Genomic DNA, 24,911 nt, shown 5'->3' with positions numbered 1-24,911 from the left:
TAGTAGCAGAACAAGTGACTAAGGCTGATCTGCAAGTTTAACCTCTGCAATTACTGAACATATTCTAAGCTTTCCCAGGTGTATGTGTAAGTTAGATTATTTTTTAGTGGAAGAAAACATCACTTTCCAGGCTGTTGTTCCATTTCGTTTCATCAATTAGATATATATTGTATATGCTCCGCACTCGGAAAAGTAAAGTGAAAGCTAATTACTTGTTCTGATTCAAATGTATCCATCCTGTAAGTCATATATTTTAGATAGATTTATTAAAAATTCTTTAAATTTAAAAACTGCCCTGTAAAAGATACTTAACTTAGTATACTTTTCAGGAGGGTGCAGAAAGAGGGGGAGACAGTTTTCCTCTCTCATATGGATGGATTCCCAGGCATTAAATTATACTTTCTCTGTTGCCTCTCTTGATCCCAATCAGCATTTGTACTATATCAAGGGAGACATCTTCTCACAGTGAAGTTAAGCCGGATGGGAGCTGGTCTCTGGGGAAGGAAGGTGTTCTCTGGGATTTTACAGATCCAGTCATCCTTTTTCTCCTCACAGCAGGTATGTCAGATGCACTGTATCTAAATATACTATCCCACTGTGTCATCACTTGAAAAGTTAGGTGGTAACTGACTAGTTCAGGTTCCTGCCAGGACTGCGTGACACTTACCTTCAATATGGGTGTAACGTCAAGCAAATTGGCTAGCATTTTAATGCTAGTGATTTTAAATTACTAATAAACACCCCACTACTCTGAACATAGTGTATGCACTGTGACTATGACTTAGGACTAAATTTTCAAGCATACGTGACAAAATGTACCTGTGAAATATTTGCAAACACATACATTTATCCCAAACATTCTGTACATGTTTGATAAATGCAACATAGCAATCAATTTTTGGAAATTTGGCCCATAATTTATAAAGTGGTTAACATGTCTGGCCCGCACTAAGGGGCATATGGATAAACACCGTGTGACAGCATCATAAGGCTATAGTGTCACTTTCAGAGTGACAGCACCAGAGTATAGACACACATACACATGGACATGTTTATAGATTTAATAATACTATGAATATTGGAAAGATAAAGTGATAGATTAACAGTTAGTGGTATGAAAACTAACGACAAGGATTATTTGTAGGTAATGTACTCAGGATATAGAGTAGCTTGATAACAGTAGCCAGTATTTCTTTTAGTTCCACCTTCAAAGGCATCGGGAAAGCATGGAGATTGATTTACCCGCCACTATGCCATCAGACTTTTATTTTGTGAGTACCATGCTTGGTACTGGACTGTACAACTTTGGTGTCAAAAAGTTTATTCTTCTTACTCTCTCAGCCTACAGATGTGTAAATCTATGCTGAAGAGCTGGCATAAGTTTGAACAGCATTAACAATAATAATTAACAACATATAGCAGTTCAATAGTGCTACTTTTACTCAAAACAGTTTTAGTGACAGAATTTTGCTCTGAATGTTGAATCAGTGGAAATTGGTGCACAGTTAATTAAGAGATAATATCAATAGAAAAGAATTTCACAGGTAATGGTTTCCTGATGCTAGGGGTATGCCAAGAGGAAGATAAATATGACAGAGTAATTCATTAAGCAACAATACACTTCAAGCAGTGCATTTGTACAACATTATAGCACACCTTAGATGTCAATAAAAGGAACACGACTGAAGGCAGCATGGCTTTAACCATCCAAGAAATATTATAATTGCCTGGAAGTGCCAGTGCTTGGAATCTTACTGGTCTTATAAAATGGAATTTAAATAGGAAAAACAGTAAAATTTGCTCATTTAATGAGCATTATAAACATAATTGATCATTACTGACATCCCTGATAGCCAATCAGAAAGATCCGATAGTGACCAGAGTTCTAATCTAATCAGAACAAAAAGCCATAAACAAGGGAAATCAGTGAAGCTTCTAGATCATTTATTTCATAACACCATTATAAGTAATAGCATTAAGACCTTTTTCAGATATTTTAAACACATACATCATGGTGACAGGGTGAGCTGTGCTTTACACGCACTTTAATCCCTCGAGTGCACCCCTCAACAAAAATAGAGCTAGAAGGGATAAGAAAGGTGAAGACAGCAGAAACGTGGAGCACCAATGGGAGTCTAGAGAGGGGCAGAGGGCATGGAAATGTGGGGAAAATGTTAGGAGTGGGGAGACAGAGAAAGAAATTGTGGTGAGAGAGGGCAGAGATAAAGGGTCCTGTAGCAGAGAGGTCAGGGTTAGGCCCTGCTGTTATGTCATGTCCCCTGGGCTCTGTAACTCGTGAATTCTGCTGCAAGTGGGTTTCCAATACTGCAGAGGAAATTGTGAACACACACACACACACCAGCAACTAAAAACTCCTGTTTTCACTGAATTAAAACTAATCCATGAAAATATTTCCATTCCCATTAGGTTGTGTGATAGATAATGTGAGGCCTCTGCCACTTGATAGTTTTCCTTGAACACGAGTAAGTCAAAAATCAGGAAGCTAAACTTCAACATAAATTGGAAATTCTCCACAATCTGAATCTATTAATTGACTTCATCTTTAGTCAGGCCATGCTGTGTAATCCATATGGTAATAAAGTGCTTACAAAGAGAAGGGTGGGTTACAAATGTTCATGCCTGGCTGCACAGCACAAAGCTATGAGTTGATCAGTATTCATTTTTAGTGTAACTCAACCCGGGCCACTAGCTGGCCAAGGACACTGAGTTGTTTCTCCCTTTGACACATCACATTATATTGTGGTAAGGCCATGAGTTTTATTAGAGATCGAGTTCAATGGACATATGCAGTAGTAATATAAGGTATTTTAATCCACTGGCCACAGATTTGCTGTTCAATATCTGTAAACATCCAAATTGTCTGCATCAGGGTTGAGTGAATGGTTCAGATTTAAAAACAAACTAACTCACCAGTGAAGCCACTCATGCATAGATGAGTTTGAAAGATTTTATCCCAACTTCTACTGTTTTTTTGTTTTTCTTTTAATCTGTGTGGCTCTTTCTGTCAGAGGTTCAGAAGAAACGAGCAAGAGAGCTGTACAGCAAAACCTGTAGAGAAACCTCATAATCCACATGATAGGAATGTTCTTCCTCATGATGGCCTCCACTGTACTATACCTAGCTCTCTATTCCTGGTAGAATAGGCACATTGTCCATCCTGGAACTATTTAGCTTTCACTTAGCGTTTCTTCCAACAAACAGGGCATAAGACCAGAGGCCTACTTATAAACCCTTTAGCCTCATTAGCCCACAAAAGATGGAGGTGTAAGAACACCACACTCAAGGAAATTAGGTCTTCCTGTTAAACCACAGTTCTACTCTGAAAAGTGACTTTAAAAACAGCATGTAGATTTGACAGAAGGGATACATACCATCTATTGAAAAACGGGTTCCATCCAAAAGGTGCAGTTGATGCCTGGCCTGTGGTCAGCACATTACTTGGGAAAAACTTAAGGCCAAAGTCAAGAGCTGAACTTGAGTGGTTAAAGTGACAGAGGAGTTCTCGTGTTTCCATGAGTCCGTATCAAATTTGCTCAGTAAACAGGAGTTGTTTCTCTTAACTGTCAACTCTGCAAACTCAAGCTGGGATCTGAAAGTCAAACTTGGTTCTTTCTGTATCATGTGTTATCTCGTGCATCATGACCATCAATAAATGTCCTGTATGCCAAAGCATGCTCTCAGTTACACTTGTGTAATTCTTTAAAAGAGAATGGAGTTGCATATTATGCTTCACTGTCTGCCTTTCAGGGAACACTTAAAAAAAGTTAATTTTTGTTGCTAAAGATTAAATTAATTCACAGTCACAGTTCAAAAACCACCATCAAACTTGTCCATTTTGACTCCAGTGTATGGGCAATAATGTGTTTATTTTCTCTAATGTTTTTGAGCTCGTGAAAATGCAAAGGCTAAAATTTACAAATGGGATTAGAAAAGCACATCAGTGAGCCAAAGTTAACACAAATTACTAATTAACACAACAGGCCATAGCTATCTTGTAAACTGTAGAGGTTTTAGTAAGTTTACAATTAACAGGTGAAAACAGTTCCTTCTGTTCCAATCTAAATAGAGTACACAGTTCATTAAATCATAACATATATTTTTATTCTAAAGGACTGTTTTCCATTTAAACCTGTGGTTAAGCCTGGAATCAGCCTCTGCTCATGTATCTTTAGTCTACATAAAATATGAAAAAAGAAGCCAGGACAAGTTTGGTAGGCCCAAACGAAGAATATAGTGTTATCAAAGCCCCAGCAGTCTTAGGATCATGCGGTTTTGTTTCTTTCAGGGCAGGACATAAAAGTATTTGTGGCTGTATGTTTTGATAACAGAAATGAGTATCTTGTCATGTTTTAAATCAGCAGCAGAAGGAATTCTTAAGTGAATGTGACAGTATTTAAAATGTCCCATGCTACCTTAGTTAAGATGTGCCAATCACAATTAACAGCAACAGATTTGCTATTCTAAAATAAATAAGTCCTGCAGACTTCTTTGCTGCATGAAAAGCTGATGACGAGTGAATGCAGAAGGCAAACCTACCACTATAGCCAGTTAATCTGTCAATGGAAATTACTTTCATTTTTTTCTATATTCACTAGGGTTGGTAAATAATAGAACTTCAGCTAATATAGTTTTTGTTACTTTCAAATTGAATGTGAAATACTGGATGGCATTATAAATGAATCTCTTTTGCTATTGCACTGGAATCCTGAGGTCCTCTGAGTCTTTATGATTAAATCAGCCTGTAAACTTCATATATTTTTGTATCAACCCTATTAAATTCATGTCGTTTTTCTCTTCTACCAAATTAAGGGATGTCCTTCCACCTGCTGTTTGAAGGAGAGACGTCTCCCTCGACTCTCCATGCTCAACAGAAACAAAAGGAACATTCACAATTCTTTCAGAGGATTATGAGAAGTGAGTGCTGAAAATCCACATGGTGGGACAAGCTGTCCCTTTTTAAGTAAAAGCCTCTCTCAATTTTTCAAACTTTTGGGCTACCTCCACTTGCCTCCCACAGTAGCTTTTGTGCTGTCAGCCATCATGTCCCTCCTATGGCTTTTATTTGTACTGAGTAACTCCTCACACGCCTTGTCCCATCAGCAGAAGTGGTGGTTGTGAATCTCCTGAGGAAAGGTCTTTTCTTCAGTCTTTCCAACAACTCTGCCCATCTATCATCTGGTCTATTTTGTTTCTGCCTACCTCATTTGTGGTTCTCACACTCCATTCCCATGCTCATTCTTTTCCCCTCCTGAATTTTCATATTGGTTTAATATTGCCCATGAGAGTGGCTGGGAACTTTTTCTTTATCTGCTTCCTGATTACCAAACAGAGGGTCATGGCCTCAAAAACAGCTATAACCCTAAACAAGTCAAGTCATTATGGAGCAGAGGCTTATGAGGAAGTGCTAAAAGTGAACCATTCCGATAATTCATGAGCCTGAAGCGGATAATTAAACAAACCTTGCCTCTTTGAAATGTTTAATGTGCAGTTTCCTAAAAGGCTTTAGGGAATTACAGGGAATTAAGGAAGTTGGGGATAGGGTACAGGTGGTGGGGTCAATATCAAGCAATAAACCCATGTAAAATGGCATTGTGAATTTGACAGAAAGGATACATATCATTCATTGAAAAATGGGTTCCATCTGAAAGGTGTAGTTGATGCCTGGCTGTGAGCAGCACATTGGAAAAAACATAAAGGCCAAAGTCAAGAGCTGAGCCTGAGTGGTGAAGGTGACAGAGGGGATCTTGTGTCTCCATGAGTTCGTATCAAATTTGTTCAGGAAACAAAAGTTGGTTTTCTTAACTGTCAACTCTGCAAACTCATGCTGGGATCTGAAAGTTAAACTTGGTTCTTTGTGTATCATTTGTTATCTCGTGCACCAAGACCAGTAATAAATGTCCCATATGCTAAACTGTGCTCTCAGTTACACCTGTGTAAACTGCCTCTCATTCATGCATTTAAAATCTAAATCACAAGCTTGAATGTAATAGTCAGACAGATGCAATGAGTGAAGCTCTGTAATGGACAATATTGCTTTTGAGAGACAAGATGGGAGAAGTACTATCTTTTAATGGACCAACTTCTGTGCTGTTCTTCAGCTCTGTGGCTCAAAAGCTTGTGTCTTTCACCAACAGAAGTTGGTCCAGTAAAATATATTACCTCACCCACCTTGTCTGGGACTGACACGGCTACAACTACTGTATACAGTACTGCTTTTTCACAGCTGGGTTCCTTGAGCTGTTACACTGCAAATGCATTCGATAGAAAACAGGCTTTTTAAACATATATTTAAACACTCTCCTACCTCTGACCTGTCCCTGAACTCCTTTTTATTTTTAAAGAGATCTTCCAATTTCATATGAAACAATCTCCTTAACTGCCCTCAACCTGCCATGATTGAGCATCAATGACTGTGATTTCAGAATAACATCTATATATAGGGGGTTTTAAAAACATTTTCTTTATTGGAATTTCCCCATCTCAAACTTAACCTTTTTGCAGACTGCTCAAAGTTTGGTGCTTTTATTCCTATTTAGTAGTCTTGCTCCTGATTTTCTTAAGAGAGCGTTGAGTATTTTAGGAGATTAAATTTTGTTTCTGTGCATTCTCATCTGGATGACTACCAAAGGGGAAAATAATGCAATTTCTAAAATATTCAATTTAATAGTACGGAAGTCAATGGAAGACACTTTATATATAATATTCATCCAGGTTCAGTCTTAAGTCCAAGAGCTTTGTGGGAGTTTTGAGACTGCATCAGTGATTGTTGTTTGTATAGCAGATGCTCCATGGATTAGCAGATCTGTGCATGTATGGTGTCTGTAGTGACCCATGAAAGACTGCATGTACAAATACTAAAGGCTATTGTTCCACTTGCCCAACTATTTCTAGTTTACTGAATCTTCTACATTCCTTTTCAGAGCTTATGTATAATTTTTTTCTGAGTCTGATTCGTAGTAGTGTTAACCTCGAATTTCTATGTCAGTATATTAAGCCGTATTGGCACAAAGGTTGTCTATTAAGTCTGGGTGAACAGTCTGTGATCCTTTAGGGATATCTGACTAAACTTCTGCCCAAGGGGGCATGGTTTGAAGATACAAAGTATAAATGGCACAGAGGAGTAATTTGGATCAATCAGAATGCTAGAGGGGACAGAGAAAGTATCCAAGAAGGTCAGGGAAGCCTCGGTGAGTCTATAAGAGGCATAGTAATATTCAGATGAGTCAGCAGAAGACAGGGAGAGTGTCAGAGAACATAGCACTAGGACTCCTAGTGCATTAGTGAAGAATCTAAATTTAGACACAAAGCTAGATTCGGCAGCAGAACTTACTATTAAGATTAGTTATGAGTAACCTGCTAGTAAAGGATTAGAATTACTCTACTCTGAGAGTTGTGGTGAGAAACATTGCCTTTTATGAAATTAGACAAATACAAAGTAAAACAGGCTAGTGTGAAGTGATTCTGAGCTTTTTCACCATACATTCACGACACTGAGGAATGTCAAAGGCTTAGACTTCATGGATACTTTTAATTCACCCATGAATAGGAGGGGGTCATAAACTCCATGGTAACTGGAATATCACTTATATTTTCCTCTATGTTAAAATGAATTTTGCTTCTTACCTTGCTGCACAAAGGAGCCATACACGAACCACATGGAGTTGTACAGTGTTGTAGAAGTCATTGATCCCATCTGCAGGCGTGGTGGATTGAGCCAATTCAAGAGGTAGACCAGTAGTCCTACCAGAAGCACAGTGCCAGCTATGCAGGCCCACAGTGAAAGGTCAAATGGTGCCAAGCAGGCAAACATGTCTACTGTCTTCTCAGCCTTCCGAAGCAGCACACCCACTGAGTAATCCATATAACGGGTTGTGAAATCTACCACATTTTCCCGATCAGGGGTAATGGTTAAAGCAGAAATCCCTATGTCGGCTCTCTAAGAAAGAGAGAGAGAAAAGAAATCATTAACATGAGCAACAGAAAAAGTCTTGGCTCCAATTTGCTTTATAGCACCTAAAATTTTCATGGGAAAACTGATGCCCAGGCCAAAGTCTTTAGTATACCGTAAGCAAAGTTGAAAATGCTATTAAGGAGAGGAAAAGAATATCTGCACATGAATCTTATGTTTCTATGGCCAAACCTTGCCTGGCTAGACTCAGGCACATTCATTTTCCAGTGTTATTAGTGTCCAAAAATCAAGAAAAATATTTCAAATACAAATAGCTGGAGGAAATCTGCTTCTGGTCATTTTTCTCGGCATAGCTTATCGGAGCCATCACTGTCATAGAGGCAACAGGCAGACCTTGTGTACGGTATTCCTACTCGGAGGAAATTAGTTTCTTGACAGAAGCCACATGATACCTAGAATTTTGATGACCTGGGGGTCATGACAAAGGGCCACTGCATGTCATTGCATTTTATCTGTCCTTGGTTTTTTGGCTGTATATTAACTGTGGAATAATCAATGTCCTATGTGGCTCCTTCAGTACTAGATTTTTTTATAGCACTTGAAAACTGAGCGACTGTACCATATGGCTACCTGTGTTGCAAGCGTCCTAGAATGGCTTTGTTCCTCTAACATCTACGTAATTTAAAGAATCCATTTAAGAGCTGAAGGGGATTAATAACATGCCTTTAGCTAATCATCCCAATTCTCAGCATGTCACTGAGACGTTAGGTCCCTAGAGACAACAGTCACAACTACAGCAGGTGCTATTTTACTTACTTTTCACACATGCAATTATAACTGCGGTAAAAATACAAAAGGCACTTCAAGCAGATCTGTTAACACTGTTTTTAAAAGAAATTCAAATATTGAATAAAAAGACTGTAAACTCTAGATTTTTTCATATGGAAAGGAATATTTAACATACTTAAAGTTGTTACTGGTTTGATGTAATCCACTTCTACTGTGATAAAAGCTGTATGAGGTCCTTTATAGGAAACTAAAATAGTCTGAATGCTGAAAAAGATCAGCAAATGTATTAATTTATTGACTCTCTTGAGTTTCTTTCATCTCTGTCCAAAGAAGGTGGGGATTACTGCTACCCAAAAAATTGAGATGTATGTGATCTCTTAAGCGGTATAGCATGGGAATGAAACTGTGATAAATAAAAAGTAGGCAAGGATTAGAATCCACTTTGTAAATCCCTTGACTTTGTTTTGACATTATCTGTCAATATTTTCTGCCACACATGGTACAGCCACACTATTAATCACAATAAACTTTACACAGGGCTTGATGTACTGAATGCAAAAGTTAATAATGATGTCTGAACTTAAACTTCAATAATCTTTTACAAGAGGGTGTGTGGGGATGGGCTGATGGTGAGATGAGTGGGGCGAAAAAAGTATTTTCAAATATTTATTTGCATAAAAGCAATGGGGCAAAGTTTCAGTAGGTCTAAACCAAGGTAGATCTACTGACTTAAGTGGAGCTGCACTGATCTACACCAGCTGAGAATCTGGGCTCATGAATGCACTTTGATTGTATTCATATCCCTTTGTACTATTTGTAACCTGGGAAGTGGGCGGGCAGCTAAAGGCCCCTCCCCCAGCCTAAGGGGAGGAGTCACTGAGCCCAGGATACAACTGATTACGGGGGACAATTAATGAAAAAAACCAGGAAGGGGTGTGGGGGTCACAGGTTTAAACGAAGGGAACCAGAAGGGGAAACTGAGCAGAGAACCCTGGACAGTGCCCACTGCCCCCGGAAGGTGTCAAGGGAGCCAGCAGACGCTGCCCAGAGGAACTCTGCCCGGATGCGTGAGTGCACAAGGGAACGGAAGTAGGCCCCACAGTCGCAGAGCACCCCCCCCGCCAAACTTCTCTCCCTGGTCTTGTAGATGGCCAGTTTGGCCAGGGCGAGGATGAGGTTGACAAGGAGGTCCCGCGACTTCGTGGGGCCATGGATGGGGTGCGCATAAATGAACATGTGCGGGGAGAAGTGCAGCCAGAACCTCAGCAGGAGGTTCTGGAGGAGCCAGAACAGGGGTTGCAGCCTGACGCACTCCAGGTAAATGGGCAGATCAGGACATTGCAGGCCACAAACCCCGGGAGCAGAGGGGCGGGGCCAGGACGAAAAGCAAAGTAGAAAAGGCCGGCCTAGCAGCTCAGTGAGGGAAAGCTGGTGCCAGAGAAGGACATGCCCTCCTTGAGGCTGCAGTCTGAGCCTGACCCAGGCCCACGGCTTGTGCAGCGCAAGCCATCCGCTGACCGGAGCCTCCAGGGCCACTGGGCCCCTAGTGACTGGGAAGGGCTACCGGAGGCTGCTGACTGGGAGGGACCCCTGAGTCCAGCCATGACCTAGACCCACCGGAGCTGCCTGAGCCTTGTGTGCTGGATGACCTACCGGGATCCTATGATCTGGAGGAGCTGCCATCCGTTGACGGCCTCAAGGAGTTCCCAGACCTGCGGACGGTGAGGGACTAGTGGGACTCCCTCTGACCATATACCCTGGAGAATCTGAGGAAGACCCTTGGCTCCAGGTACCTGGGTTCAGGGTGGGAGGAAATAGTCCGAGGGCAGCCAATTACAGTTTGGCTGAGCTTGTGGTTGCACCAGTGTCAGCGTGTTGCAGCTGGAGCCCTGCTGACCCAGTGGCAGAACCCTTTGCCACTGATAGGGCCTGGGCTGGGACGCAGTGGAGTCAGGTGGGCCTGTTTCCCCCTCCTCCCTTCCCTAGCCACCCTGTGAGTGCTTGTCTCCTCTGGGCCTGCTATTGCAGATGATACTGAGCATTGTGTTTACAGATGCTTTGCCAGCCCTGCCCCGCCTGGGGGCCGGGGTCTGCAGACTGCTTTGCCAGCCCCGCCCCACCTCGGGGCCGGAGCCAAAAAACTCGTGCAAACCCAGTAACTTTTTCCTTGTAACAAGGCGCTGTGGCCTTCCTCAGAGCCTGGGCCTGAGGAAAGGCCACGATGCCCCTCCTGGGTCGAGTCACCAGCTTACTCCCTTTCTGTTGGTTTTCAGTGAATGATCATTTGGTGGTGTTTGGTTCACAGATAGCAAAAGTCTCAGAAATATTTGTGCAGATTTATCAGAGCAAAGGTTTGCACAAGACTTGCACTTAACTATCTTGAATGTCATTTTGATTTCCTTCTGCTTCTTTATAAAGTATTCAGTCAATCAGTTGACGAGCTTAAAGAAAAACATATGACTTTTGTGACCTATCATACCCCAGAATAATCAGAGAGAGAGAGAGAGCTGAGAACACTTTACAAATGACCCACTCTGAAACATTTTCCACGTACAGTGTACATCAATTCTGAATCATTAACAACTTGTAAAAGTCCAAATCAATTCACAAATAATTAATGAACAGAGACAAGGTTAAGTGCAATTTTTGTGTATGTTTGATTCAAGTCTGGTGATATGTGATCTCATGGCTATGGAGTGACCCTACAAGTCTGCTAGGCTCTAGTCCCAGCCATTGCTGGTTAATTTTTGGTCAGTTATTTAACCAACCATTATTGTTATTAAATTACTTCCCTACCTCACAAAGTATAGTGAGGTATAATTAATTTAACATTTGTAAAATGTAGATGAAAAGCAATATACTTTGGAGAGTGCAAAGGATTAATTTAAAAAACATGAGATTATTGACTAACTGCAATCATTACTAAAGATTAAAAAAAGAAAAGAAAAGGGTTTTCACAAGAGATGTCTTGAAGGGTGTTGTATGAAAAAGCATAGTATCATGTCTTTTGTGGAGATGTTGCTTATATTTTATCTCCTTGGAATAAATTGTTCCAAAATTCCACTGCTTTACTACTCCAGTGCAGTTATCAGACAGCTATCACAAAAGATCACTGCTTTTCTAAAGGAAGTATTCAATTTCCTTTGTGACATTGCAGAAGACATTGTGATACAATTATGTCCATTGATAAGGCAATGGTAATAAAATGGTAAAAAAAATGGTGTCTTTTCTGTGTTATTGTGTTTAGGTTTCTTTTTAAAGCGGGATATGTGAGAATATTACTATTACTACCACCGGCTTACTTTATTTACTGACTTGTACCCACTTTATTTCTAGAGAATAATCTCTTTACCACTAATGCCAAAATTGGTTAGTAATAATACTGGCTAGTACCACTGTAGTGAAAAGTATTATTAACTGGTACCAATCTGCCTGTCACTATATTACAGTTATTTCATGTTTAGTGAGAGAGATTTTTTATGAACAGGAATGGATTGTATGAACTGAAGGACAACTGTGCAAATTATTTTATAGTACATTTGTAGCAATATAATATCTCACGAGGTGATGATTATAGATTATTCGTAAGTTTACACTTAATGCATACAACAAAATGAGACCTCACTTGACAGAAAAGTAAGAGGCATCAAAACATGACTCATTGAACACATTGGGTTAAATCTGGGCTTCACTAAAGTCACTAGGAGTTTTGCTATAGTACCTATTCAGCACTCCTTTCTCAGGCAAAGTTCCTACTGCTTACCACACAAACAGTGAATTGAAAACATATGGCCTGATTTTTGAAGTGAGTGAGCTGTGGGCATGCAGCACCTCTGTAAATCAGACCTATAGTGACTACCAGATTTAACCTAATAGTTGATCCATCAAAGGTGAGTGTTCTTAATTATGTACAAATTATGTCAAATTACATAAAAACAGGCAAGTGGAAAAATGAAATGCCTATCATTATCATGTCAAAATAAATCAGAGACATCAGTTTGCAGAAGTCAAGGTTTGCTAAGTGCTTCATAGGAAGAAAGGCAAATGCATGCAATTATGTCAATATTTAGATGTAAAGTTGCCAATCTAAATTATAAACATGTAAAATGCTCCACTCATTAAGTTTTAGGAGTGCCAAAATATTACCAATGATCATATTAGTTGTGGTTTGCAAACTTGAGTTAAATGAAATTGTAAGAGTTGGTTCATGAAACTGATTGGCTACTGAACAAACAATACAGGGCATTATTTTTCTTGATATGACTTGTGTATGAAACTGCATTAGCCATTACAATGTGGGTTTTCCCAATGTTTACTTTATATCAGCAACAATGGAAACAAAACATTTGCATGAGATTAATGACCAGATAGAGCTGATGGTGATGTCACTTCTCATCACTGACACCAGTCCTTCATCATTGCCCAGAAAATCCCCTAAATCTTACATGTTATTGCTCAGGTAAAGTCATCTATGCTTGTTACTGAATATGCCTTAAAACAATCTGATAATGATTCCTTTGGTTATAACTAAGACTAAGGAGAACTGACAGTACTGTGGAAACATCTTCTGTTTACTCTTCAATCCATTCTTAAACTCGCTTTAATGCAACCTTTCATTTAATCGCTATTCAAAGCTAATCCGAGGTTCAATACGTACTGATGGATATAACCAAGGCCTTCTGTGCAATGTGATTTTTTTTATGCAAACATGTACAAATCATATATTCACTTTGTCAAGATGATGCATAAATCCACCAAAATGCTCATTTTCCCCACCTTTCATCTTGCTTTCCTACCTGTATGTTTCCTTAGGGGGCAGACTTTCTGTCCAGCAGAAGAGAGAGGAACAAAAGAGTACTTGGCATTTCTGGGGATGACCATAGGTTTTTAGGAGGAGGTGAAGTTCCTGAGCCCCCCATTCAGCAGGCATAGTTACAGAGCAGCTGCTTCCCTTTGCTGGGTAGTTCATTAGCCACACAGGACTGAGGTTCCTGTTTTGTGGGCTTTAGGAGGGCCACAGAAAGGGCTACTAATTGTACTGCTAAGTAGACAGGGATGGCCAATGCCCACTTGTGGAGACAGTTGGGGGACCTAGCTTTACAGTACACAGGGGCCTAGTACAACTGTATCCATTATTTAGCTTGGTCATAGCAAATCTTTATCTTCTATATTTGCTGGCTTCTCAGTCATTCAGCATTCTGCTACATGAAGTTAAGGATTTTTTTTTAAAATACATTGCTGGCATTTAAAAAAAATAAGGGGAAAAAAAACTTATTCCAACAAAAGAGACATTGTTTTGGTTGAGGAAACACCTTCAGGCTGATTCTGACCCCTGCTCTGCACCATATGTTGCTCCAGTGGTATACATGGGAATATAAAGGGAACACTACATCTGGAGGAGAATTCCCCAAGGGGAGGAGCACCATGAAGTTGCCATAAATAGCCTTATGCATGGCTGATGGTGGATGTGGGGCATTCACATAGCACCTTGTGCCATAGCAGAACAGCACCTAGGCAGTCCAGATAAGGCTGACATATATTAAAGTGGTCCCCATAGGCTGCTCTCGCCTATGCTGGGGGCTGCGCCAGCCCCTGATAAAGGGATAAAGTTACCTTGCGCTCCTCTTTCTTTTTCCCACAGGGCTGTACCTTTTATTTTGTGTGTCTGATTTCACGCCCCTGGAATCTACAGACTGAAAAGTGAAGAAAGTCAGGTAGAAATGGGACATGTGTAAGGGGTCTATTAGCCCCTCACTGAAACTTAGTGGGTCTTTTTGGTTGGCCATCTCTGGAGGAAACAGGACCCTGAAACAGACACAGGCCCCAGGGCCAGTGGAGAGAGGCCAACTCAGGTCAGCCTGATTGACAGGGCAGACATGCCAATGCCCTCCCTATGAGCTGGAGCTGCATGCCTGGTCAGAGCTGACTAGAGCCAAGGACAAAGGAGCCAGCAGCTGGAAGAGGAACACAGAGAGCTGGGCTGAGCTGACCCGACCCACAGCAGCAGAATCAGAGGGGCACCCCAGGGAGCCGAGCCGAGTGCAGCTGCACTGAGCAGAGTGAAGCAGGAGCTGGGGGCTGGAGCCCTCTGAAGCTGGGTGCAGTGAGCAGCTGGGGAGAACCAGGGGGACCCTGGGAGTGTGTGGCTACTGCCAGAGAAAGTGTCTGACTCTCTGCATCTCTGCAGTGTAGCCAGGGCCTGGACAGTGGGCCTGCGACGTGTGACACAGACTCTGAACCTTCCCTACACCCCGAAAACACTGTTTGTGGTGCCCCCATGCCAGGGGCAGTGTTGGGTGTTTTCCTTTAACCTTTCTCCTCTTTTCTTATTTTTTTATTTGATTTTTGATTGCTGTTTGTTTAATAAATTGTATTGCTTTGCATTGTATGCAATGATTAATGGGTCAGGGAGGTGCCCAGTGCAGAGTTAGTACCCCAGAGTGGGGACACCCTAGTCCCTGCCCTAAGGGACCATGGCAAGATTGGGGGTGGAGCCCCAGGAATCCTGGGCCCAGCCTTGTCAGGGTTACAGGGACCCCACAACACAGGAGAGCAGGAGGGGAGCCCTCGAGGTCAGGTGGGCCTCTGGGTAAAGGGAATGGAAGCAGGGACTCAGATTCTTTTGCTAGCCAATTCTACCGGGGTAGTGTATAAGCAAGGAAAGATCCCCACAAAAGCAGGCCCATTCCCCCGCTTACACATGGGTTGCTGTGAATTCATGACAAAGAAAAGTACATAAATACGAGAAGCAAAATTTTAACCTCCCTGGGAACAGTCGAGGAGGTGTGCCTGCCTCTCTCAGAGGAAATGTTATGTAGATGCGCCACATGAGGCTTTGCTCTATTTAACACAAGAACTATTCACTTTCTATAGCAACTGTCATCTCATATGGTGCACCTGCTGCAGTGGTACCGCAGGGACATGATATGCCTTCTCAGTGAGAGACACTCAACAATGCGTCATGTGAGCGCTGCAGTTTTTCACAACACTTGTGAAGAGAGAGATTTGATTTTTGCACATGTGCATTGTGCCCAACTCCTTCCTGGCTCACGCAGCAATGTGTAATGGGTTTCTGAATTGCCTCCACATTGTGTTGGCTAAATTAGCATGCCAGACTTGAATGGAAAAAATCAGGCAATCTCCGATAAGAATTTTTAAAAATAGCTTAAACTTTTAATCTTAAGCTTTCCTTCCCTCCCAAGACTGCCAATCAAAGATGATTTTGGAATTCTGGAAGCAAAGCTGAATTCACTGTAAATAAGGAGAAAGCAGGCTTCCAGGAACAGCTTGCACTCTGTGAGAGGTAGATCTATCCTGGCTACTTGCCCAGCAATTCAATAGTCCCTTAAGTGAGACAGGGAAAGGGGAAGAGGGAGAAGGGCACAGTGAACCTCTGCTGTTAACTATATAAAGGGATGAAAATCATCTCCTACATTGATACAGGTCATTGGCTTTGGGCTGCGGTACTAGGGGAACAATTAAAAAAGAGAAGTCTGGATATAGTTATTTGTCAGTGAGCCAAGCTCCCATCATAACTTCTCAGCATAACACACAGACAGAGCTCACATTCATTCAGAGTCACAGACTTTTAGCACCTAAAAAAACAACCGACATACTGTAACTTTTCACCTACAGTGACATGTCATTTACTTATTAAAGTAAGTGTCTGATCTCAGAATGATTTTGAGGTTATCTGAGCATCTCATTATTGGGAAAGGAAGAAAACTATATGTGTATTACTCAGTGAACCACCTGATTTCAGTATTTAGGATTTTTGGGTATGAGACATTCATGTGACATTGATGAAAAGTATTTCAATCCTTCATCATCCACAAAGTCATGGATAACATGGACTCTTCTGTTTGGGTTATGCAGTGTTTCTCACATGACAAATTGACTATGGTATGTTGGCTATTGTACAGAGCAGCAGATTATGTATCATAATAATTACTGAATGGAAGAATGGAGAACTCATCAAAAAACAAGAACCAACCCGATTCTATGCAGGACAAAAATCAATTTTTTTTAAAAGTTGGTAAGTACTCAGTTAACTTTTTAAAATTAACACAGTACATCTCTATACTTTCTGGTTTCATCTGGATTTGCAAGAGATAAGATCATGACAAAGCAGTTCATTTTACAAAAGTAAGATGTACAAACAAATAATGGAAGTACTAGAGAATCTTTTCTCACAAGATTCACTTCCCCCTCCCAAGGCCAAAGAAGTCTTGATAATCACTGAATATCCACCCAAACTTTTCAATGTCTTATGTGAAGTTAACTTCTAAAATTTTTTAGGATAATAAAATCACAGCGGCTTGATATATAGTAAATACCTATTAAAATAACTAGTTCATTTCCTAGTATTTTCCTCATACATTTTTCAGCCTTTTATATCTCCTTCATTACAAATAATAGGGCTGCCTCCATTTCTCTTGGGTAGTTATTTTCCATCCTAATAGACCTCACATTATTCAGCAATACAGAAAAGGTTGACCCCATCACTATTGCAGATATTTCCCATTTGATTACTATTGTATTCATAACCTACCATCTGGGACCATCCATTTTCCATTTCAAGTGCTCTTTAATTCCCACATCTGTTTTTGGTCAGCATGCTATATCATTTTACCATTTAGCAGGTTTTTTTTAGTGCATTTTTCTGCAAGACTTATTATTCAACACTTATCTGCATTTGCCATCTATTAGTCCAAGTACTTAATGATCTAGGTACTTCATCTGATTGCATTGCTCCTTACTATTTGCTGCGACTGCTAATTAAATATCACTTGCAGACTTGGAAAATGGCTTCCACAACCAGCCACTAAGTCATTTACATTTGTCATTCCTTTTTACAGCAATTAGTTATATTACAATAGTGCCTCTAATGTACTAAGGGGCTGTACAGATGCAGCTGCAGATACAGTCCTTGCCCTAGAACTTGCATTCTAAAAACTGAAAAGTAACATTTGAAGAATGAAAACAACACGCAAGTAACCATTTTCATGCGATAATGGTAAAGAATCACAGTAAGAGTTGCTTTCCTCTTACACTGAACAAGGAACTTTATCAGAATAAAGATAATAGTATTATCCATAAACCTGAGTGTGTGCACGCTTCTCTCTCTCTCTCTCTCTCTCCTTCACTGTACAATTTATGCCTAGAGCCTTCCTAAGCCACCCTCCTCCGAGGTTACCAGATAGTTTTAAGAAAACTGTGTATATATCTTCACAAGTTTCCCCTTCTCCCACACTCTGCCTTCTTTCCTAATACCCTTTCATCAATGTTCGATCCCTTGGACCAAATTTTTAGTCATTTGCTCTGAAGCTGGACCTGAAAAAACATTGTGTCCTCATTGCATGTGGTTGCTCCTGTTATGTTACTTTAAGTACATCACATGGTCAAACATGTCCTGAATTTGGGATGTGCATTATTTATTATTCTACATCTACTAATGGATCGGTGGGTGGTCCATGTGGACTCCTGATATCATTAGTATTTCTGCTTTTATGCATACATATGTTAAACACACACACAATCAATTGAAAACCTGCTACTGTATTTACTGTTAATCTATGTAACCACAAATCCCAATCACGAACCTCATTCTTCCCTACTTACTTCTATCCCCACCAATTGTTTGTTCTTCTATTGTTACATCTTGTATTAGATTGTAAACTCCTTAAGGCAGAGATTTTATTCTGCTATGGGTTTGTACAGCAACTAGCATAATGAGGTCTTGATTCTGATGAGGCCCCTCATAGCTAATCAAATAGTAACAAATAATTATAATAACTTTCTCTTAGAATAACCAAAGTTGATGAGAGCTGGCCACTCTCTTAAATATGACTTTTATCCAAAGTTTCATCTATTCCCCCCATCTCATCCCCAACTGATTTTAAATAAGTCTGCAGTTACATTTTTGGTCTCAAGGCCTCTTTTGAAAAGTGGGGAAATAGCCATTATGCCATCTTATGTCTTCCTGGATGTTTCTTGATTTGAGTGAATTATTAAAGTAATCTCATTGTCTCACTTCTTTAGATCACTCTTGGATGCCCGAGTTCTTTTAAACTTCAAGAGTCTCTTATCTATTTCTGTGTAACTTGGTTTGCTTTTCAAATCAGAATTACATTCTTGGGATAAGTTGCATTCTTCCCCTTGTCCTTTGTCTTAAACAGTGGGTGGAAGAAACTGAAGGGCAGAAAGGATGATTTTTGGTATCAGACAAAATAATAAAATAAAAATATGATCCTGTTCCATTAAGATCCAAGGGCCAGACTGCCTCCAATACAGAACTAATCCATGGAATAAAACTAAGAGTGTGTATGGAAGAACAAGGCTTTAGAAACCATTGATTTTGGAAGGACCAGTGGGACGGTTAACTTCTTCCATGATCCATACTACAAAAATAGCTGCTTCTCTGTGGTTCACATTGGACCTGCACTGTCATTGCTTATATTCCCTCTGTGGACCCCAAATAGCTGCTGCAGAGGAGACCCAGAGGAAGATAATACAGTTTATTATCTTCTACCTGGATTTCCATATTGATATCCTCTGACTGTACAGTGGATGGCATCTCCCCTGCACTCCCTGGAGCTCCATTCATGAAGAGCTCCAGCACAGCAGCATCTGTGCAGGGAAAGAGAGAGGGGAACATTGCAGTGGAAACAATACTGCTCTCCATTCTGCAGAGGAGTCAAAGACTGACACCTCTACTGACGGTTCCACAGGGTGAAAACCACGCCCAGGATTAGCACGGGACAGGTAAAATTTATCTGAAAACTTTACAGCACAATCAAGAAATATGCCACAGCAACAGCTGCACAGATTTTTCTCTTCCATTTCAAAGGGAGAAAATGAAGGCAGAGGATCAGATACATTCGAAAGAGTGAAAAAAAGAAAAATACAGCAGGTTTATTTGGTTTAATTTATTTATGCTATGAGATTAAACATTTAATGTAGAATTAAGTAGATGAGGATGGTTTATTAAATACAGATTAACAACTATACTGCTTTCGATTGATGCATCTACATAATGCAAATATTATTATACATCATTAAAACATTTTCTGTTGATCATGTCCCTCACTTATTTATTCATCACCACCAATATTTCTCTAAAGTGCTATATATTATTTATGTAGTGTATTACTAATTAAAGTAATGCCAGATTTTCCCCCCTAGAACAGCCTATTCTCATTTGTGTCTGGTTTTGCCAAATTAATTAAGATGCTGAGGATCGCTGTTATTTTACCTGATTAAAACCTCAAAGTACTATATTTTGGTTGAAAAAAAATGGATGGGAGTTCCTTGATAACCTGCTAATACTGCTTCTTAACTGGCTACCAGGGATCACACATGAATCATTCCATCTTCATCTTCTCCCCATCACCCCCCAAGGCATTGGTAGCATTATCAGATCCTATTAACATACGCCGTGAACAAATTGAACATCATATAAAACAATACCACTGAACCATCAAGGGAGGAACTGAATGATGCAAAATCAGTAAATAAGCTACATGCTTACTGGTCATTACATACCTTTAATTTAATAAATAATTAACTTCCTTACCTTAAATACTAGTTCTCCTATCAGTCCATTCCATGACCCATCCTCCTGGGGGCTTCCATACTTGTGATCTGGTGCAACATAAATTTCATATTTAAAGCCAAGGTAATTAGCTAAGGCTTCCAAGACATCTACTGAGAAACCCTGGTACTTCTTCGGTTTTCCCAAAACATTTTCGGACACCATCACAAATGGTTCTTCCTACATAGAGAAAAAGGTAGTAATATAACCATTTATCACACTGACCAAAAAGGAGGCTAAAGTTTTCAACAAAACAAATACAACATTATCTGGAAATTTTATTTTTCTATTTCAAGAGGCTAGAAAATTTACTCTGGGCCTAATTTTGCAGCTCTTAATCGCAGTGAGGGATGCCTTACTTTGCAGATAATCCCACTGATTTAAATAGGACTAGCCATGAGTAAGGTGGCAAAATCAGAGACAGATATCTGAATTCTGATATCCTTACTCACATTGAAATCATCTCATTGAAGTTACTTCATGGACTGTCCCACTATAGTTTATGGGATGATTCGTGGCATAAACTATGTTGATAACTACTAGAATTTTATTGTGACTCATGTTATTTGGAGTTATTCTTAAAAGTCTCAACTTCTGGAATCTCAGCTTTTTTTTTTCTTTTTTTTGAAAAAGGAAGTTTTTAGCTCCCATGTTTGGGGATAAGAACTTGAACAAGTGACCTAAGTGCACCCTAAAAGCTCAAGGACCAGAAAACAAACCAACAGAACCCAAAATATATTTACAAAAATATCTCAATTTTGGGGGCCTCACAGAGGATTTTTGGGGTAGGCAACACTCAGTAAGGTGCTATTAAGATGAGAGGAGGCATCAGGATCAGGTCCATATAATCTGCACTTTCAGGAAGTACTATATAGACAGAACGTTTCACACTTCTTGTTTTAAAATATATCTGTGCTCTTTATGTTGACATACATTCAATTAATTATTATTTTTAAATAAGCTTTTGAATTGCACTATACATTATTAATAGCATCTCTTGGACTCTGTTAAATGTCATTTGTTAAAGATCTATTTCTTACAAGATATCATTATCTAAAATAGTAGCTTTGTTTTCTGTTGTATATTTCAGAAATAAGTTAAAACACTGTAATATCAAATGCCTCTCAGTACAGGATTCTTCTATTTGTGCACTTTAATTTCAGTTCTGCAGAGATATACACATAAGATGACTATCATAAACCTGAAGGATTCCACAGGGTTGTCATTATCTATTAAGTACAAAACAAACAATGTATCTGACAATTAAATGCCATAATTAATTAATACTGTAGGCTAAAAACTGGACAAGAACAGACATATACTTGAAAGACTAACATTTTTCATGTCCTTCCTTTCCTTCTCTGTGACCTGGATATACCAGATTATCCACTTATAACATGACAAGAAAAACTGGTTGACATTATTGTAACTGATTTCATTTAGAGGACACTAAATTGATTATTTTAAGGAGAAGCAGGTACGGTAGTTGGATTTGCCTGTGAGAACATGACTTTGCGAATATTCAGTAAAGGATGTCCTTAATATCTGACAAAAATAGATATTGGATTGGTGAGTTTGTTTGTCCATAGATAAGATTTCCCAGTCAGTACCTTTTTTTCCCCATTTTTTACCAAGATCCATAAGTGTGGCATAGTTCTCAGCTAACCAATTCAATAATATATTCCCTGCACTTCCAAGGTTGATTTAACCAACATTTTTAACTTTCCTTTTTCCCCTATATTAACTTTTCTGTTGTATGTCTTTTTAAAATTGTTTCACATTTGAAGGTTCTACATTGTAGATAAAAGTAAAAGATAGCCAAATCATATTTCTAAGTACAATAAAGTTTTGATTGCCACAGAGATAGCTAAAGGGTGACTGCTTTGGGAGTTCCCATCTGGTTTTCATTTTGCTGATCATCTGAGAAAATACCTCCACCCTGCCTATCATCTGTCATTCACAATCGAGAGATTCACTCCCACTTCTGATTGGCCAATGATGCCAGCCTCCATTGCCCACTTGTGAAATTTTCAAACAAGCACCTTCATGCTTTTTCTCATGCTGCCCCTCACACTTGGAAGGAGCTTCCCACAAACATCTGCAAAGCCTGCTCACTATCCTCCTTCAAATTCACCTTTGATGTCATGCCTACAAAAAATTTGCCAACTATTAGGCTGTTTGTATACTGAGTCCAACGCCTATCATGCTGAAAAATATCGTCTCATTGTTTCCTTGTATTCCCCCATCGATTTGTCTGTGTCCGTCTGTTGTCTCGTCTTACTGTAAACTCTTTGAGGCAGGTACCAAGGCTGCATCCAATTCCCTGTCACTCCCTGAACTCCTGCTCCCTCCGTTTGTAGCCCACAAATGTATGTGGATTTCTAATCCAAGTCCTGATCAAGTATGTCGTGGTTCAGCCACACAAAATTAACTCTAAAAATGATGTTCTGTATCTCCTTATTTGTTCAGTTCTTTCAGTGATATCCAAATCAGATGTGCTGTTAACCTGTAAAAAGGATTTGTTTGTTTTTTATTGCCCCTCTAAAACCACAAGTTGGATCTGAAAGTCAAGCTGCGTTATCTTTTTGTATCTCACACATTGCCACCAGTCATAAAGATTCTGTTGTCATTTTAGCTGAGTATTTTGCACATGGCTGAAAAGAATCCACCTGTATTGACTCACAAGAGTAATTTTATCAATAACATAAATAGATATGACTCAAAGACACACACAGTAGATATTCTGAATAAGAAGGTGACAGTTTTACAGACTGTTGTCACTGTCCTGACTATGACTACATGTTAAGGACCATGTTAAACAAATAAGCATGTGACCAGATAGTATTAGAATGTGTCTCTTTTATGACTCTGGGGGGAGAGGAAGAGGAGAATGAAGTGTGACCTATTCTCAAGATAATACAATGCATCTGTCAATCTCTATTGTATTTTTCCTGATCACATGTTCAACCATCCAAAATGATGGGGGGATGGGATAAATGACCTTGAGATTCCTTCCAGCCCTACATTTCTATTATTCTAAAATCAGCCAGAAGAAATAAAAATAGAAAGCAATAACTGAACTGAATAACTGAACCCAGCCTTTTAAGTTATTTTCCTGAGATTGGGTGCAATGAGTATTAAAAGGATTGTCAGTGAAGACCTTTCTGCCTATTAAATGAAAACAAATTGTGAATTCTGATTTGCTGATCATTTGGATGACAGATTCTCCAAGCATAACCGCAAGCTACTGGAATAAATGACTGCTTCCACAAAAACATCTGCGGTTTATCAGTCTAAGGGCATTGTGCACAAAGTTCCTGCTTGTAGAATAGGGTGTTTCAGGAGCTGATCATTTTCAGATTAGCAAGGATTTATTCACAACACTTGTTGAGTTATTAGATAATAACTGCTCATAATTCTGAATTTATATTCAATCAGATTAAAAGCAACAGCTAATTGCTGAGCTGATTTTGAACAGCATTTGAAGTGTGCAGCTTTCACAGTTAATTTCAGTCTTTTATTAGACTATGTGATATTGCTTGCTGGTGAGAGAATCAAAAAGAAAAACGATGTCCGAAGTGTTATATGGATAACAAGATAAAATTTCCCACATTACCATGTGGAAAGACATGCACATTTTTGTTGAATATTAGGATAGCAAAAACAACCACTAAACAAACCCAAAACAAACAAACAAACAAAATCCATCAATAACTTTCTTGTAATACCTTATGATTCTGGTCAAACCCTGAATATTCAGAAGACATTAAGGAGAGAACAAAACTAATTCTTAAATGTGTTGATTTTTGATTTTTTTCCAAAAATGCTGCTGGCCGAAACTACAGCAGTTGTTTTTATGTGCACTGTGATCCTGTGTTTTGGTTAGTTCCTAGAGAGGGAGAATTACATTTCCCTAACAATATGTGAAAACAAAAAAAAGTGACCATATTTCTCCTTGAGAAAATAGGACAAGTAATGAACACGAACAATTAGGGGACTAAAAAGTTGGTTTAATGTAGGAGTTGGGGACAAAAACATTCATGTTAGGTACAGGAAACAAGACTGAAGATGGAAGGTAGGCAGTGAAGTGTACTTCAGGCTATAGTAAATCAAAGGACATCCTGACCCAGTTTTTTCATGGAACTAAGGGGTGGGTCAGTCAGTCTAGAATGGAATGGACTGCTAAGTGGCTCTTTACTCAGGTCCTCCAGAGCTGGTGAAGGGACGGAAATGAGTGCTGCAGATCCTGCCTCTCTGTCTCTCCCACTCAAGGACTGAAGAAGTTACCATGCAGAGGGATTCAGTAACCCCCCTCAGAGCAGTTCATGAGGATGTAATGAAGAAAGAAGATCCTGGGGAAGGAGGGGTTCACAGCGAGCCCTGCAATAAATCAATCAATCACTAAATAAAATCACTCATGAATGGGTGGATTGAAGGGACCCCAGAGGCTCTGCTGCTCCCCCTTTACTTCATTTGGCATGAGATGGAGCTTCTTCTGTCTCAGTGGATCCCACAGCCACTTGACAACTACATTTTGGAGATGGGGTCCATTACCACCCCTCAATATCTCTCAGTTGTCAGTCAGCTGGAAATTACCCT

At 39.7% G+C, this 24,911-nt stretch overlaps 1 protein-coding gene across 2 annotated transcripts in view; it reads right to left on the bottom strand.

Annotated features, from left to right (window-relative positions):
• Nucleotides 1-24,911, bottom strand: part of GRID2 (glutamate ionotropic receptor delta type subunit 2) — a 963,383-nt gene that overhangs the window by 157,844 nt on the left and 780,628 nt on the right. For both annotated transcript variants that reach the window (XM_067557183.1, XM_067557186.1), the window contains 2 exons: nucleotides 20,295-20,492; nucleotides 7,645-7,957 (listed from right to left, as the gene is read on the bottom strand). In XM_067557183.1, coding sequence (XP_067413284.1) covers nucleotides 7,645-7,957; nucleotides 20,295-20,492 — 511 coding nt within the window. The remainder of the gene's footprint in view (nucleotides 1-7,644; nucleotides 7,958-20,294; nucleotides 20,493-24,911) is intronic.

Source organism: Emydura macquarii, unplaced genomic scaffold, assembly GCF_026122565.2.
Source record: "Emydura macquarii macquarii isolate MOO-44397 ecotype Brisbane River unplaced genomic scaffold, CSIRO-AGI_Emac_v2 contig_1790, whole genome shotgun sequence".
In the NCBI taxonomy this organism is placed as follows: domain Eukaryota; kingdom Metazoa; phylum Chordata; order Testudines; family Chelidae; genus Emydura; species Emydura macquarii.
The sequence above is the reverse complement of the archived record's forward strand: the minus strand, read 5'-3'. Positions and strand labels throughout refer to the sequence as shown.